The sequence below is a fragment of the Prenolepis imparis genome, unplaced genomic scaffold, assembly GCF_030444845.1.
Source record: "Prenolepis imparis isolate NDT839.2.m4 unplaced genomic scaffold, iyPreImpa1.0 SCAF_3, whole genome shotgun sequence".
Classification (NCBI taxonomy): domain Eukaryota; kingdom Metazoa; phylum Arthropoda; class Insecta; order Hymenoptera; family Formicidae; genus Prenolepis; species Prenolepis imparis.
In genome coordinates, this window is record NW_028141161.1 from 5,530,992 (window position 1) to 5,549,127 (window position 18,136).

At 31.5% G+C, this 18,136-nt stretch overlaps 3 protein-coding genes across 7 annotated transcripts; 1 reads left to right on the top strand and 2 right to left on the bottom strand.

Annotated features, from left to right (window-relative positions):
• Positions 1 to 222: 222 nt before the first annotated feature.
• Positions 223 to 6,146, bottom strand: LOC145933850 (uncharacterized). 5 transcript variants are annotated; one of them, XM_083033863.1, is made up of 10 exons: positions 3,397 to 3,603; positions 3,113 to 3,317; positions 2,536 to 2,934; positions 2,264 to 2,425; positions 1,895 to 2,071; positions 1,492 to 1,629; positions 1,334 to 1,396; positions 1,032 to 1,249; positions 739 to 907; positions 223 to 473 (listed from the first exon to the last, which is right to left on the bottom strand). In XM_083033863.1, exons 1-10 carry the CDS (start codon positions 3,451 to 3,453, stop codon positions 382 to 384), a joined length of 1,680 nt encoding a protein of 559 aa, XP_082889989.1. In that variant the 5' UTR covers positions 3,454 to 3,603; the 3' UTR covers positions 223 to 381. The 5 variants fall into 5 exon arrangements, with proteins under 5 accessions (XP_082889989.1, XP_082889991.1, XP_082889987.1 ...); XM_083033865.1 differs by lacking the exon at positions 3,397 to 3,603 and adding an exon at positions 5,927 to 6,146 and having other exon boundaries at positions 224 to 473; XM_083033861.1 differs by lacking the exons at positions 223 to 473; positions 739 to 907; positions 1,032 to 1,249; ... (3 more) ...; positions 2,264 to 2,425; positions 2,536 to 2,934 and adding exons at positions 5,637 to 5,760; positions 5,927 to 6,146 and having other exon boundaries at positions 3,179 to 3,317; positions 3,397 to 5,463.
• LOC145934317 (uncharacterized) lies at positions 6,069 to 8,609 on the top strand. Its single transcript, XM_083034682.1, has 5 exons — positions 6,069 to 6,168; positions 7,427 to 7,657; positions 7,739 to 8,203; positions 8,424 to 8,478; positions 8,606 to 8,609. Exons 1-5 carry the CDS (start codon positions 6,069 to 6,071, stop codon positions 8,607 to 8,609), a joined length of 855 nt encoding a protein of 284 aa, XP_082890808.1.
• Positions 8,610 to 12,603: 3,994 nt separating this feature from the next.
• On the bottom strand, positions 12,604 to 17,919 carry LOC145934318 (uncharacterized). Its single transcript, XM_083034683.1, has 2 exons — positions 16,746 to 17,919; positions 12,604 to 16,466 (listed from the first exon to the last, which is right to left on the bottom strand). The coding sequence occupies exons 1-2, from the start codon at positions 17,917 to 17,919 to the stop codon at positions 12,604 to 12,606; spliced, it is 5,037 nt and encodes a 1,678-aa protein (XP_082890809.1).
• Between the last annotated feature and the right edge of the window lie 217 nt (positions 17,920 to 18,136).

Genomic DNA, 18,136 nt, shown 5'->3' on the forward strand with positions numbered 1-18,136 from the left:
CAAGGAGAACAGAAATGTCAAAATGATGTCAAATTGATGTATAAATATGGTCAAATTTTAGTTCGTCAAAATGACATCAAATTGTATAAAATTTTGATGTTGTCTTGATGTTCACAATGACGTAATTTTGACATTCCTTTTTGACTGTTCAAAATTATTGCTAAAGACATTAAGATAGTAATTAATAAACATATTTGACTGTTTATGATACATTTATTATTAATATCACAAATAATATTACATGTTACAAATAATATCATTTATAAACGTTATTATTGCACAGTAATAGTAGAATATATTAAAGTAGTTAATATTAAAGTATATAGTAGAGAATATAAATATCACTTTTAAAAACATTGCACAGTAAAAATTATTATTCTTTCATTTACGTTGACCAGAAGTATTCAACCAGCGCTTCATAGACTCCTCAGCTGTTTTCAATGATTCATTTTTAAAACGGCTCATTATGGCACCTAAACAGAAATGGACAAGAAATAAAAAAGTGATCTTTTAATTTTATTGCAATTATATTGAATATTGTGTTAAGTTAAAAACGAAAAATCACGTAAGTCTTTCTAGCAATTCTTTGATTTCTTTGATCACTGAAATAAATTAATTTGCAAGAAAAAGAAAGGAAAAGTTCATGTAATCTCTCGTTTTTCATAATTTAATACATGACAATGATTAATCAGAGGACTTAATATCTTAAAAATAAGAAAAAATTATAGAAAAACTTACAAAACAAAGCTTCTTTGATTCTAGTTCCATAAAAAGAGATTTTCACTCCCTTAGTTCCTTTCCAACTAATTTGTCTTGCAAGCTCATTGTGTAATACGATGGACATGAGACGAATAGCAGCATTCCACTGATCAGAATCATCAACAATATGTGCATTAAGGTAGTTGATCTGAAATAAACAAATATCTTCAACAAGCTGACTTTTAAAGAAAGAAATAAATGCTAAAAAGAAGAATTCATATATTGTAGAAAATATATAAATAATAATACCCAAAAAGATCAACTATACTTACAAATTGAGAAAAAGCAATTTTATCTTTTAAAAATTCGTTAAATGTTTGAAATGACTTCTCATCTCGCAATGGAAGGGGGGGGCAATTTTCAGGTCTCTCTATCACAGCTTCTCCAGGAAATATTTCATTTAAGATGCGACATTGGTTCATTAGTACTATGTCAAGCTTACTTGATACATCTCGAAGCAAATCTCTATCAAGATTAGATACAACCGGTCCTACGAAAATATAAATTAATGATCAGAAAATGTATCATACGTAATAACTGCAGTTATATAAATTAGTACAAAAAAAATCATTACCATGAAGCTTCTTCAAATAGCTTAATGTCGTCGTCAGCAAATCACGATCTGCATTCGATAAACCTGAAATAAATATAATATATATTAATATATATTAGGAAAAAAGTAATGTGCAAAACCACTTCTCAAAAGTGAGATTATTGGGAAAATCATATTACCTTGCAATGGTGGTGAATTTGGAGATGATCTATTGTTATTATCCATTGGCGTTAAAGTTATTTCTTCATCTCTTGAAACACTAGATTCACTTCTATCTTTTGTAAAATTCTCGTTGTAATCATTGTTGTTTTTATCATCTGAATCAAAATTAGAATTGTTATTTCTATTTCCATTAGTGATTGAATAAGACATAATAAAATGTAGTAAAAAAAATTCACAAATTATTTTATATTTATGAAATCAATTCATATAAAATTTTAACTTAATTTAAAAAAACTATACAATTGAGATATATATATATATATATATATATATTGCAAATGCAATATATACATATAATTCTAATTTAAATGCAAGTGCACTCAGAAAATTGTGATAGAAAAAAATGTTCAATTCACTTACAATCATCAAAGGCCGGAGATGACTTTTCTTTGTTATCGTCTCTTAAGAAAGCATTTTGTTTTCTCTTTGAGATATCATCATGTACATGTACAGACACAGTACTCGTCGAAGAACTGTCTGATATTACGGATTGTTCATTATAATCCAAAGTTAATTGAGATGAGCTTTTTTCAAAAACTGTAACAGTCCACAAAATCAATTATGCAAGAAACAAAAAAGAGAAACGGAATTTATATAATTTATATAATAATTAATACAAATATAATACAATATATAATATATGTATATTATATATATATATATATATATATACAATATATATATAATTAACATGGAAAATCACTATTATTTAGAAATTAAGTAACTTACTATTAAAAGAATTACGACAATTTTCTTTGTTTAAATGTGAAAAAATGTTGTGCAATTTATTGAGAGGTTTGGTTTTTTTTGATTGCGATGGCTCTGCGGTCACAAATTTTTCTGACATTTGTGTGTTACAGTCTTTAGGAGATAAATATTTTTCTTGTGTAACTAAAATGATAAAAAGACTGTAAGATTACAAAATTATAAAAGATTATAAAAAGATTGTTATTAAAATTATAGAAACAAAAATAACTCACGAAATAAGAATATGGACATACCCTTATTTTGTGAAGAATGCTGCTGTATCGGACTTTTGTTTGATGTATTAGTTGACTTTAAAAGGCTTGAAGATTTAACACGTGACTCATTACGAGAGAATAATTTTCCAACAGATGTTTCTTTTTGTTGACATATAGCTGATGTTTTCATAGATTTATTTTTAAGAAGTACTTTCAATTTATTTGAAAGACGAGAATCTGGTGCAGGTACTTCACTACTTGTACCATGAGGAACATTTGATAGAGACTCATCTACTTCTTCATCATTTGATGAAGATGATATGTATCTTCTGTTCTTCTTTCTTTTTCTTGGTTGAGTATAATCTGTTTCTGCTTCTGTTTGAGCAACTTCTCCCTCTAAAACAGTTTTGGCTGCTTTGAGAGCAGTATTGTAGGTACCTGCAAGTGAGAAAATGCGTAAAGATATAACATAAAATACACATAATACTGAAACTCATTTTTTAATGAAACAAAATGTAGTTACATTTTAAGTATATTGTATATTGGTACTAAAAGAATTTATATTCAAACACAAAATATATGATAATACATATTTCTCCGAAAGTTACACACTTACTATAGTAATGATGAAATTGAAGACTATAAATATCCCAATCCTGTCCTGGATCTATTTTTGACATGACCAAACAAGTAGTTTTAAGCTTATCTTTTTTAGATGGATACTTGCATTTAGTATTATTATCAAATAACCATTTGGAAGGAATTACTTCTATTAGTGTTTGAGATTCATCACATGAATCATCAAATTCCACAACTGCGAACTGAAAAGAACAATAAAATATTAGGCTGCAAATCAATAACTTGTAAAATAAAATATAATTAAAAAATAAAAGTTCTTACTGGTATTCTACTGAGTGTTGCAATGTACAAGAGGAATGCATACAAATGTTTCCTCATTATCAGGAAAAAGAACACATTTACAAAGAAAATGTTTAATTTTATAAGCCGTTCTGTGACTTTGTAAACGAGATACTTTCATAATTCCAAGTTCAGAAGATGGGATAGGAAAATTATAATAATCTTCTTGTTCTATAAACTTATATCCTATTAGGAAAATTCGATTCTGAGGTGTTCGGATAACATTGTCCAAGATTACAATATCTCCACATTTAGTTTTAAAACAGCTGTTTGCTTCGTTCTTAGTAAGAGTAACATTATGTAAAACAACAGTCTGAAACTGTTCTCCCTCAAAATGATTATCTCCATTATATTGATTTTTCAACAAAATTTTATTGGGCTCATCTGTCTTTTTTTTTGTAACAAACCGTCCTTTGGTTTCTGCATCACGTCTAATTAATTGGTGTAAAGGCTTGTAAGTAGATCTCAAATGTCGTTTCATAATGCCCATAAAATTTTCATACTTAAAAGCACTAAATGATTCCAAACTTCCATGATTTCGGCATTCATCGACTAAATGAATTAAACAATGAACGTTATAAACAACGAAACATTTATCAAAAATCTGAGACGAGTGCTTTATAAATTCTTTTAAAATTTCTTGAGCAGCATTGAGCATAATTGGATTTTGCACTAGAGTTGGACTGGACAGTATATATATTCCACTATGTAGAAGTAAGTAATTCTTATATGTGTTAGGAGGTAGCGTGTTCTTAAAGATTCGCACACCATCGTACAATAAGATGCGCCTGAATTCTGTTGCTTTATACTTAGATATTTCATAAAAAGATCGAGGTCGACGATTGAATTCTATAGGCACCCAAGGACTACAACGTAACATTTCTAGAGACAATTGAGATTTAGCTCTGTTATTAATTTTGCCCATTGTTACAATGATTCCAAAGAGAAACTGTAACCATCGCTTAAAAATTCCTGCATACACGAGATGCATCGGATCAAGCCTGAACGTGGACACCATTCCACATTGTAAATTCCGTTCTAAAGGTGAAGTGTACTTATGATGTTCTGGTTGATTTCTGTTTTTAAATGATTCATCCGTACGTAGAGATGCATTATCATATAAAAACACTTGACGATTTCTATGTCTAACACCTTTAACTGTGCATTTTTCACAGCAAAATGTACTGTTATGATTGTGAATGCCCTTAATAAATTGTCTAGCTGGGGCATCTAAAATATAATTACCTATACTAAAAGTAATATTTTCACCATTAAATTCATAACCATTAATAGTCAAATTTTTAACTTCTTCAATATAATCCGATAAATATCCTTCTAAATCATCAGGCTTTGAATGCCCATACCATACACCGATTATAAAAGGAAATTTGTCACCATTAAGGCAACCTAAAATTGGCCAAAATTGATCATCTGCACTCTTATATAATTGAACACCATCGATATTAATATCCACTATAATTTGATTTTTATTTTGCAAATAGTCTTCAGTTAATATTTCATCAAGGTTAACTTTTATACCCTTATACCACATTAGACCTTGACCAACTTCTTTAATATTCACAGTACGAAGAGTATGAAGAATTGTTTTATATGATTTTGGCAAACCAGGGAAAATAACTCGCAATCCTGCTAAAAGCTTATCCATTTTTTTGAATGATACATCTCGAACACCCCATTCTGTTAAAAAGTTCAATAAATATGCCTCTATGTCATTAATAGGACGATTTCTCAAATATTCAATATTACATTCGTTTTCTGCTTCATCACTACTGCTGTGTTCACTATATTCAGCATCTTCAATTTCATGATTTGGTGGATTATGTAATACGTCTTCTACAATTAAATCATTATCCTGAACATTATGGTTTTCTTCAATGTGCACAGCAGGTAAAACATGAGAGGGATTAGAGCATGCTCCATCTAATATATTTTCCATCTCAATCAATTGATCCTCAATTTCAGCTTCACGGAAACGTTTAGCATTGGCTTTAGAAGCCTGAGCATATAATTTTCTTTTCATGACAAGATCTATTGCCCAAAATAAAATATATTAAACATTACAATTCATATAATTAAAAAGTAATTCATTTAAAGTTGAGTATGCGACTGTATATTTTGTGTTTATAAGCAAAAAATCAAATATATTAATAGGTGCATGCATATGTTTCTTAAAATTTAATAAAAACAAATTGAACATTTACCTTTTATTAATACTTATTATTTAGTGAAATGTTTATAGTGTTATCCTACATTATAATATTACCACCTCTCATTGATAAATAAATACATACAATATTAAACATTTGAGATCAAGTGTAATATAACCTATAAAAATGACAAAGTATTTTATTGAAAAAATAGGTTAGTGTTGTAATAAAAAGAAATGTGTCACAAGGAACGAATAGATAAATAGGAAGATAATGATCTTAATTTTTACGTGCAACATTTAGTACATACCAGGAAAAAGAAGTAACGCAATCGAGAGTCTTACCTCTTTCTTAGACTGTTTCGACATTTTAATTTTATCTTCTGTAGACCTCCCCCTTCTTCAACAATTAAAATTAAAATCACTTTTTAAAAAATCACTTCTTTATTATATAACTTCTGAAATCACTAATACGCCTTCAACAAAAATGTCTAGCGAACTTGCGAACAAGATCGTGCAAGCTCACTATCGCAAGTCGTACGTGTCGCACTGTCGCAATGCATTCGTGATATGCGCTAACAGCGCAGGCACGAAATATGAATACAACTTTTCAATAACACGACACCGTACACTGAGCACTCACTAATAAAAAATTATATATATATATATATATATATATATATATTAAAAATAATAAATACTTTGAAAAAATAAAGTATATTCCACATTAAAATAAATTATTAATTAATTATTTTTTAATGATAAAAAATTATTATTGTATTAAAAGAAAAATAAATATAATTTGTCAATGTTATAACTGAAAAAAATAATTAAGACGCAAATTTAAGACGTAAGTCGCTTAAAATAATATTTTAATCAGCAATTCAGTTTTTAATCAGTATAACTATAATAGACTCTTCTGCGAACTGCAACAATATCTGAATATGGAAAATGATTACTTTTAAACATCTTTATAATAATAAGCATATATATACACAGCTGAGAAATATACATCACATTTTCTAAAAATTAAAAAGATCAAAAATAAGTCAATATAAAAAGTCATTTTTTAGTCATTTCCGAGATCGAGATTTCAATGATCAAAAAATGACATAAATTTGGTCAATATGACGTCAAATTGACATCATTTTGACATTTCTGTTCTCCTTGGGTAGACACATAAAGTTGCGCACAATTCTTTTGCCCACAGTTCTTTTGCGCACAATTCTTTTACCCACTGTTCTTTTGCGCACCGTGCTGGTAGGAACCCCTACCGGCGGGGTGGGTACAGGAGGGGGGGCCGAAGGCCCCCCTTGCACCCCCCCCCGTGTGTGTGTGTGTGTGTGTGTGTGTGTGTGTGTGTGTGTGTGTGTGTGTGTGTGTGTGTGTGTGTGTGTGTGTGTGTGTGAATAGAGCATGTGTCGCGCATTTTCGTGTCCAATTGCACAGTGTGCAAACGAACGGTGCGCAAAAGAACTGTGGGCAAAAGAACTGTGCGCAACTTTATGTGTCTAATAGCACGGTGTGCAATTGCAACGTGTGCAATTGTACTGTGCGCAAATGAAGGCTTCTCTTTCAAGATCATCAAAATTTGTCAAAATGAATATCTCATAAACCATTATTAGATTATTCTAACAATTTTTTGCGCTGTATTATATTATGTGGAATTGATTTATATACAAAAATTATGTGGTGATTCTGTTTAAAAAAAGTTATGATAACTTTGAAATCATTGAAGCGCCTCCACTCAAAAAAAAGATTATTAGCATATGGCTTTCTCGATACCTTACAATTTTCTTAATTACAATATTTTCATATCTTTAAAAATAACGGAGATATTTCAAGTGAACAGAGTTACTGATCCACCTATTTATAATCAGTTTACTACAAAAATTTTGTTACAGGTGGGATACTTCGTTTACCTTGGACGAGCAAATCTTGTTGATTGCGCTGCAGAATATTTTCGCAGCGTATTTCCTGAAGATGAAGAAGTATCGCCACACCTTACATTAAATGGAAGAACCGGACCAGGGGGATGCAAATTGCGAGACAGTCGCTTCGCTCAAGCATGTCAAGGTTCGTAAAAAATACCTTAACTTTATATTCTACATTGAATACATAACGATAACTAAAGATGTTTCTTATGAATTTTTCCAGATGCCATAAACGCCAACAAGCATTTTCCCAATCCCAATAATTCTGAGTTTTATGAAGCCATGGAAAAGGCTTTGAAAAGCCTTAAGACCAGAAAATGGCGTTATAATAAGAAAAAACGAAGACAAACGAATCATGAAGAAAATGATGAGGAATTCCCACCAAATCGCCGCCAGCGAATAGACGACTCATCGGAAGAGGACACTGATGCAAGATTTGAAGATATCCAGGAAGAAGCAGATGACGCCAACGAAGAGGAGAGCCAACACACGGAGGAATCCGACATGGAAATTACCCAAGACATGGATGGAGCGGAAAACAACGACGTCGAGGACATAAATATAGCTGAGTACGCCGATGGAATTCAGAACGACCTGATGACCACAAATGATGACCAGATTCTGCAGATGGACGAAGATCTACAGGTGAATCTATTGGAGGACTCGGAAAATATGATGGAGGATAACGGTAAATAAAAAAATATAAAACAACTTTTATATAAACTTTTTTATACAACTTTTGAATGAAACATTTTTGATAGAAGCCTTGGTTTTCGGAAAATAGCAATGCATTATTTAAAATGACATACCTCTTGTATAATATAAAAAAAATAATTTTTTTATTTTATTCTTAATAACAATAACAAATAAAAAATTACTAATTCTTATAATAAATCAAATTATTTCAGATGAATGCGGCGAAACTGACAAATTTCAGCTTTTTGGCAGTCCACCAGACTCTTGGTAAGTTTGTATTTGTGTTTTTTTATACTTTGGAGAAGCAGTAGCATTATTAAATTTGGATGTGCTTCACAGAGAACGGCGGGGTGGGGCCGTTCTCACAGCTCTAATTCATTTTTTTCTGTTTCAGGTAAATATAAAGTATGGAGGGGCAAATTATTTGGTTGTGCCTCACAGGAAAGGGCGGGGATGGGGCCCTTTCCCTTTCATAATTTTTTTTATAATTATATACATATAATATATATATGTATATATGGACGCAGTTATGCAATATGGAACCAATCACCAATTTTTTTCGATTTTGAGCTTTTTATTGCAAATTGTGTCTGAATGTATCAGGCACAATTTGCAATAAAAATCTCGAAATTGAACAAATTGGGTGGTTGGTTCCATATTGCATAACTGCGTCCATATATTTATATTATAATATGTATATATTTATTACATATATTATTGATTTATTATATATATTATTATAATATATACATATATATATATATATATATATATATTTTAACTAATATATTTATTACAAACAATAACATAATATCAATGTTATATATAATTTCCCATTCAATAATGTAATTATTATATGACATTATTATGTAACTTTGCAATTACATATATTATTGTTGAGTGTGAAAAATTATAAACATTGCGATGTTATGTTAATACTATTGCTTTGTGTTTATTGATATATGAAATTTCTAATTAAGTTTTATTAAAATAGTGTATTATTAATATATATATATATATATATATATCATTAATTATAATTATATAAATATTATATATTAATATGTATATTATATTATAAATTATACTACATATTATAAATTTTATTATATTATATTATATATTATGTGTATTATATTATTATATATATGTAACGTATGTATTATTATATGTATATATTATGTGTGTTAAAATAATAATAATAAATCAATTTTTTATAATTTAATTAAAATTAAAAGAATAATTTCTGTAATATTATAAAATTTAAAAAAAGCGACGGGATATGGAAAAAAGGGGGAGAGAAGCCGATACGAAAATGCATTTACGTTCTAGTACTGTACTGGTACGATGAGAGTACAACGTATGATCATAACCCTACATCAAGAGCACAGTGGCGTTACGGTAGCCGTACCGCGTACTAATACGTTGTACTGGTAACGTACGCCTACGGTACGCACGTACGTGATAAGTACGGTACTGATACGCAGAAGAGAGAAACATGAGAGCGGCCACCGCGATACCTCCATATATAGTCAGCAGACGAATTAGAGATTTCTTATTTTCTATTATACCAATCGCTTGGGAATCATTTGGGCAAATTTAGGAATAGATTCTCATAGTTTAGGAAATAGTAGTTTATTTATAATTAATTAAAATAAATTGAGCGTATATCTATAGTTAGCAGACGTAAATTTAAAAAAAATTTTTTTTAATTGTAATTGACTTGAAATTATTTGGGAAACACGTAATGTTCTTAACGTTTGGAAAATAATTATTTTATCTGAAAATCAAGTTTAAAGTACATTTATTAGACATCAGTTGAACAAATTTTATATTTCTTATTTTTTTTTATTATTTCTTATTTTTTCTTATTGTAATCATTTGAGAATTATTTGGGCAAATTTAGGGATATATTTTTATAGGTTTAAGACTAATAGTTTATTTATAATTACAGAAAATTAATTAAGAATGAATATAGTTAGCAGACATAACTTTAAAACATCTTTTTTTATTTAAATCAATATGAAATCATTTGGGAAACGCATTTTTAATGTTGTCAACGTTTGGGAAGTAATAGTTTATGAGGAGAATACTCCTCGAGGCTTAATGTTTAAATCATCTATTGTGGACCAAGTCTTAGGGTGAAAACCCATGGATTGATATTTTCCGCGTAACGCGTATCGCGTAACCAATCAGAGCCGTTCCACGTTTCCTTTACGCGGAATTGAGTGTTCTGATTGGTTACGCGATACGCGTTACGCGGAAAATATCAGTCCATGGGTTTTCACCCTTAGGCTGGATCTACAATGGTCTATCAAGCCATGACGGATGTCGGAACGTAAGCGATGGTCCAATAAGAAAATTTCGTTTTCGAAAAAGAAATTTCCTCATTGGACCATCGCTTCCCAGATAGCACACAATATTTTATGAATATTCTAATATAGTGCGAATGTTCTTAATTTTGGAATATTCGAATAGAATATTATATGAATATACGTAAAATGTTACAATCGGAAATCGTATAGTGCGAATGTTCTTAATTTTGTAATATTTGAATAGAATATTATATGAATATACGTAGAATGTTACAATCGGAAATCGTATATTTATAATAGAGAAGAACATTCTTAGAATATTCGTTGAGTTTATTTATTGCACATTTTAAGTGCACATGCGCAGTTTTGTTGTCGTGTGTCTTCGCCGTGCCTTTTCGTACACGCGTCGCGTGTGTGATAACATATTTTAATCAGAGGTAATTATCCTCTTTCTTTTATTAATTCTATTCTATCAAATATATTAAATAAAGTTTATTTTTCTATATATTTTTAGTAATATTTTTCACGTGCTTATATATAACAGTTCATCAGGATAAAACACTTAAAAAATTTTAAGGTTATGCTTGAAGAAAGTCGCACAAGATAACATACATATATTTATATAAGGTGGAAAAACTACACCAGTACTGGCAAAGAAAATAGAAAAAAAAGAGGAACGTTAACAGATATTTTGATTTTGTAATAATTTTCTATCTATTTTTTCATTCAAATACGCGCGTATTTGCATTAATCTACAGTTTAATTATAATAATCTATGTGTAGCCTACAATTACCTATACAGAATGTCCTATAAATATTTCCTAAATATTCCTAAAACGTGTTTTGCATATTACAAGAATATTTCAAGGAATATTATATATATGTATTCAGCATATTACAAGAATATTTCAAGGAATATTCTATATATGTATTCAGCATATTACAAGAATATTTCAAGGAATATTCTATATATGTATTCAGCATATTATAAGTAGTCTCATTTTATTATTCTCTGCACATTTTTATAATGTTCTTTTCATTATAACAGAACATTCTTAGAATATTTTAATATTCCCGGAAAATATTTATAGAATCTTTATAGAATATGTTTGTGCTATCTGGGAATATAATAAAATTAAAATTTGTTCGATAATAATAAAATGTAATTTTGTACGTACCGAACGTAACTTCTTAACTCTTATTCCAAGATTAATATCAATTCATACAATATTCTTGCTATGTATAATCCTTCCTTGTTTTACGACGTTATTTCATATTATGTACAGGACTGAATGTAGTACAGGTTATATAGGAGTTGTCTTCATCTTAGAAACAGGAACCAGAATATTTATAGGATTCAAAACAGGAACCAGGAAATATATATATATCAGTAAAGAATTCCTGCGTCTATAAAGAAATTAGGAAATATAATTATATAGTCATAGGATATTATATTTTCCGACTCACGCTTGACGCGCTCAATGTGACAAAGAAAATATGAAAATTGAGATAGTATCACTATACGGCATTAGATATATAAAAATATGAATTAAATGATATCACCGTAAGGCTAGATAAAAATGATTATGGATAATATCACCGTAAGGCAAAATATGAATAAGAGTTTTATAGTTTTCAGATATCACCTTTTAAGGCAGAGAAAATATTAATCAGCTTAGATAAGATTAGATTGATAAAGATATAAATCACCATAAGGCAAAGATAGAATTTGGATGATCGCCTTGCGGATAAATCACCATAAGGCAAAGATAGAATTTGGATGATCGCCTTGCGGCTAGCCTCAAATAATTGGCTTGATGGAAGGTATCGACTATCATGATATGTACTTACATGATGTCCCCAATTGGACAAAGTCGACCTTCCTAACCAGATATATGTAATAAACCAAATATGTATCGATGTATCTCAGATGATCTTGTTATTTCCGTACGATGCGCACCGTGTCGATTCAAACATTAAAAAAACCTTCATAAAACGAACTACGATAAACAGCTGCATAGCAACCAGATCTTTTTCTTTTTTCACGGCACTCTTTGAAAGATTCGAATAGACTTTCCTATACATTTTCTCCGCCCGCATTCAACAATAGATTTGTTGAATGAATTTCAGGATCAGTTGGGATAATACATAATTTTGTTATAGGTCTCTTGTAAATAGAGTTTGCAGTTTTCACTGTAACAACTCTAGTTAAACCGTCTGGTCCTGGATGTAAATGTGTGACTCTTGCGAGGGGCCACTTTCCTGGCGGGTAACGCTCATCCGTAATTAATACTAAGGATCCTTCCTTTATTTCATTCGAAGGGTGATACCATTTAGAAATGGCTTGATACCTTTGTAAACACTCTATAGACCATCTTGACCAAAAGTGATCTACTTTCTGTTTAAGTAATTGCCAGCGTGAAAGCAAAGATGTCTTTTCAGTTAATAGACTCGGTTCCGGTAATGTAGTTGGTGCTTCTCCAATAAGAAAATGTCCTGGAGTCAGGGGTGAATAGTCAGATGCATCATCTGATAAAGGACATAATGGCCTTGAATTTAACACTGCTTCTATTTGTACAGTTATCGTTGTCATTTCTTCATACGTTAATATAGTATCCTTTAAAATTCGTTGTAAATGAAATTTAATAGATTTTACAGCTGCTTCCCACTTTCCTCCAAAATGAGGGGTTGATGGAGGATTGAATTTCCATTCAGTGTTATCTTTAGCGAGAAGATAGGCAAGGTCACGTAATTCATTAGAAGATGACTCGAAAAAACGTCTTAAAGTTGCATCAGCTCCAACAAAGTTTGTTCCACAATCACTTTGTAGCGTAGCACATATACCTCTTCTACCAGTAAACCGTTTATAGGCAGCTATAAAAGCATCAGTGGTATAATCCGTAACTACTTCTATATGTATTGCTGATGTTGTGAGACAAACAAATATAGCTAAATAGCCTTTATAAGTTTTTGCCGCTCGCCCTCTCCAAGTCTTCAATATCACGGGACCAGCATAATCTAAACCTGTGTTATAAAAAGGTCTTGCTGGAGTCACACGTGATGATGGTAATTGACCCATGAGCTGTTTCGCTCGAATTCCGCGATACCGTGCACACCTTCCACATCTTAGGATGTAAGAACGTACAGGTGCTCTTCCACCGATAATCCAATATGAACTTCGTAAAAAACCGAGAGTAACCTGAGTACCTCCATGTAGCGTCCTTTTGTGAGCATCATCAATGATCAAAGTACTTAACGAAGATCTTCTTGGTAAAATAAGTGGATGTTTTGTGTCAGACTCTATCTGTGCATTATGGAGACGACCTCCAACACGAAGTAATCCTTTATGGTCTATAAAAGGTGTAAGGCGAATCAAAGGGTTGGATTTAGGCAAATGCTCTCTATTAGAAATTATACGAATCTCGTTCGAAAACCATGCTTGTTGTACAATTCGTACCCAAAAATTACGACTCTTCTCGATTTCCATGGGTGTTATGGGATGTTTAATCAGTGTTGATTGTGATTCTCTACGGAGACAACGAATAAATCTGCGACAAATAGAAGTAATTCGTAATAATTTCATGAGTGAAGAGTACTTATCCAACAATTCCCAGTATAAAGGTTGATGGGTGACAGCAATCATGACTTGTCTGGATCGTTCTTCCAAACCAGTTTCCGGTAACTCTTTACATTTGAAAGAAGGCCAAGATGATGGAGACTCAGAAAGCCAATTTGGTCCTTTCCACCACAGATCAAATTTAATTAATTGATCTGGCCTTAAACCACGAGATGCACAATCCGCAGGATTTTCTTTCCCAGGAACAAAATGCCAAGATCCATAAGGTAATAATTCTTGTATAGTAGATACACGATTACGAACAAAATCTTTCCATTTGGTTGGATGAGCCGAAATCCAAGAAAGAGTTACAGATGAATCAGACCAACAAAACACCGGTACGTCAGAAAGTGCTAGTGCTTTTAAAGTATGTACAGTTAATCGCGCTAATAACAAAGCCGCAACAAGTTCAAGACGTGGAATCGTAAGCCGTTTAATTGGTGTAACCTTTGTCTTGGAACAAATCAGTTGAGTAGATATTTTACCATCGTTACTGGAAATTCTTATATAAATCACAGCTGCCATGGCTAATTCTGATGCATCTGAAAATCCATGAATTTCAACAGAAGTATTGGAATGAACATAACCAAACCATCTAGGAATTGCTAATTGATCTAGATGCTGAAGTTGTTTTCGAAAATTCTCCCAACGATATTGCATGTCTTGAGAAAGAGGTTCATCCCATTCAATCTTTCTTAACCAGAATTCTTGAAGAAAGATTTTGGCTGTTATAAGAATAGGTGCGATAAGTCCTAATGGATCATATAATTTTGCGATTTCAGAAGAAATTATCCTTTTAGTATATTTTGTAGTAGATGTTGGTAAAGCTGAGAAATGAAACGTGTCCGAGTCGGGTCTCCAAATAAGACCTAATATCTTGCAAAGTGTAGATTCAATTTCCACAGCAGATGACGATTCTTCACATTCTTCACCCGACATCGACATTGGCAGAATCTCTCTACAATTACTACTCCATTTCTGCAAAGGAAATCCACCCGCTGCACATAATTGAATAAGTTGATTGACAATCTCTTTAACTTCCGAAATTGAATCCGCTCCTCCAAAGATATCATCAACATATCTTCCCTTTGTCAAAGGAATAACAGCCTTAGGAAAATGATGACCTTCGTCGGTTACTAATTGTTGTAATGCTCGTAATGCAAGAAACGGAGCACAGACAAGTCCATAAGTTACAGTTGTGAGTCTAAAAGCTACCAGTTGATTTTCAGAACCTCGCCACAATATCCTTTGTAAATCCCAATCGTCAGGATTAAGAGCAATTTGTCGAAACATTTTAACTATATCTGTAGAAAAAAGAAATCGATGTGTACGAATCCATATAAGAATATCTGAAATATCTGTCTGAAGTTTTGCGCCTGCGTGAAGCAGATCATTAAGAGAATAACCACTGTTTGTACGGCTAGACCCATTAAAAACAACTCTTAATTTTGTGGTACAACTGCTTTCTCGAAGAACTCCATGGTGTGGTAAATAGTGTATAGGAGAATTATTATTTCCGGAAATATCAGCTAACATCATATGACCCAATGTTTTGTATTCTTCTATGAAATCAACATAGAGTTCTTGAAACTTGGGATTTGAAGTAAATCGTTGAAATAATCTATTGAGACAACATAGTGCCTTTTGTTTTGAATCACCCAGAAGTGAAGGATTTGATTTAAGAGGAAGACGTACAACATATCTTCCAGTAGCATCTCTTGTATGAGTCGACAAAAAATGTCGTTCACACTCTTCTTCGTCCTCACTTAATTTAGATTCCGTTGTAGTAGGTAGTTCCTCTTGATTCCAAAATCTAGCAATAAGATCTTGTAAATCATGATCCAAAGTACAATGATACGTTCTTGCTGAATTAGATAAATCATTCTCTGATATTGGTCCTGAAAGAACCCATCCGAAAATAGTTTGCTGAGCAATAGGCGTTGACAAATCACCTCGTATTAATCCTGGCAGAATTACCGAGCCATAATTATCTGAACCTAAAATGATATGAATATGACCAGAACAAAAAAAATCAGGATCCGCAAGTTGAAGTCCAGCAATATGAGACCAAGTATGACAAGACGCGTTAAAAGGCGGTAATTTGGTTGTTAGACGAGGTAACACGTAGGCTTCGATTGTACAATTATAAGTTGGATCATAGATGGACTGTAATTTTATTGTAACACTCCCTTTAGTGTGACCGGAATATGTACCACCGACTCCAAGAAGTGGTATTGAAGCTGAACTGCGTTTTAGTTGTGCATGATTTACTAAATTTTCTGAAATAAAAGATAATTCTGATCCTTGATCTATTAATAAACGTACTGCAAAATTTACATCTTTATTTTTATGTAATATGGCTCTACTCGTAGCTAATAACGTAAATTTTGGTAAAGAATTTGCTTGTCCAGATTGATGAGCACATAATTTGTTTTGTCATTCTATTGAAGGTTGTGACTGTGGATTTTCTTTAGATTGAGTAGATTGAGCATTATCTATCTTAGATGATTTTTCACCAAAATGTTTTGATGAAGACGCGTTGATGTCATGAATTGAAGTATGATGCTTCTTTCCACATTTGAGACATCTTTTTAAAGAATTACATTTGCTTGCTACATGTGGGCCAAGACAATTAAAACATCGTCGATGCTTCATAATAATATCCCTTCGTTGTTGCTGAGTTTTCGAATGATATTGATCGCACTTTGCTAAAAAATGTGAAGATCCACATAGCGGGCAAATAAAAGAATTAGTAAAAGAATTTTGATTAGATGATGTAGCTACATGAGCAGCTATTTTTGTACGAGACTTTCCAAAAGAGGAATGATCTTTATCCTTATGTGATCCGGAAGAGAAAGTATTATTATGTAAATTAAGATTCTCTAAAGCTCGTGTCCTCCCAATAAGAAATTCTTCAAATTGTAAGTAAGTCGGATATGAAGAGGTTGAACCAAGTTTAACCTCCCATGCTTCTCGAGTTTCAGGATCAAGTATTCTTACGAGCTGATGTAATAATAATGGATCCCAATGATCTACTTCACAGTTCAAAGCACGTAAAGCACCAATAGCTTCTGATATGGTTGTCAAAAGAGTTTTGAGACCTTGAGCGCATTTTGTTTTAAGCGGCTTTAAATTTGTAATTCTATCCAATTGAGTAGTAATCAAAAATCGTTTATTCTCGTATCTTGAAACTAATATATCCCATGCAACAGTAAAATTTTCACCAGAAATAGGCAAATTATACATTAACCGAGCCGCTTCACCAGTTACACATGTCTTCAAATAATGCATCTTCTCTACGTTTGATAAATCTTCATTATCGTGAATCAAAGAAACAAATAAATCATGGAATGATCTCCATGATTGATAATCTCCTGAAAAGCTTGGTAATTTTATACGAGGTAAAGCACTGCGAGGTAATTGTGAGGTAGATGATGCTACATGTTCCGAATGAGTAGGTCGAGATTGCCGATCTACCGTTTCTAAATCATCTCGATATGTAAGTAATTTAGCACGAGAATATACATAAAACGCTTGACAACGTTCATACATGTGTTCTTTAATATATGATTGATCATTATTCTCAGAAAGTATCTCAAGATATAAATTTTCATGTTCTACTTGAAATTTAGACCAATTCTGATCAAGCAAATCCAAACGTGTATTAATTAATTGACGATTTAAACGTGAAATTTCTACGATATCAAAATCCGCTGCATCTTGTATTAGATTAAATCGACTTTTTTGTAAAGCGATCTTTGCTTCTATATTAGACATCTTGAAAAGCTTGGGATCCGGCTCGAAGGACCAAAAAATGTTCGATAACAATAAAATGTAATTTTGTACGTACCGAACGTAACTTCTTAACTCTTATTCCAAGATTAATATCAATTCATACAATATTCTTACTATGTATAATCCTTCCTTGTTTTACGACGTTATTTCATATTATGTACAGGACTGAATGTAGTACAGGTTATATAGGAGTTGTCTT

Coding starts and splice junctions, on each gene's coding strand:
- LOC145933850 (XM_083033862.1), bottom strand. CDS start 5,455: ATGAAAAGAAAATTATATGCTCAGGCTTCTAAAGCCAATGCTAAACGT.
- LOC145934317 (XM_083034682.1), top strand. CDS start 6,069: ATGTCTAGCGAACTTGCGAACAAGATCGTGCAAGCTCACTATCGCAAG. Junction 7,658..7,738: donor CTTCGCTCAAGCATGTCAAG/GTTCGTAAAAAA, acceptor GAATTTTTCCAG/ATGCCATAAACGCCAACAAG. Junction 8,204..8,423: donor AAATATGATGGAGGATAACG/GTAAATAAAAAA, acceptor AAATTATTTCAG/ATGAATGCGGCGAAACTGAC.
- LOC145934318 (XM_083034683.1), bottom strand. CDS start 17,919: ATGTCTAATATAGAAGCAAAGATCGCTTTACAAAAAAGTCGATTTAAT. Junction 16,467..16,745: donor CCCACATGTAGCAAGCAAAT/GTAATTCTTTAA, acceptor TAAATTTTGCAG/TACGTTTATTAATAGATCAA.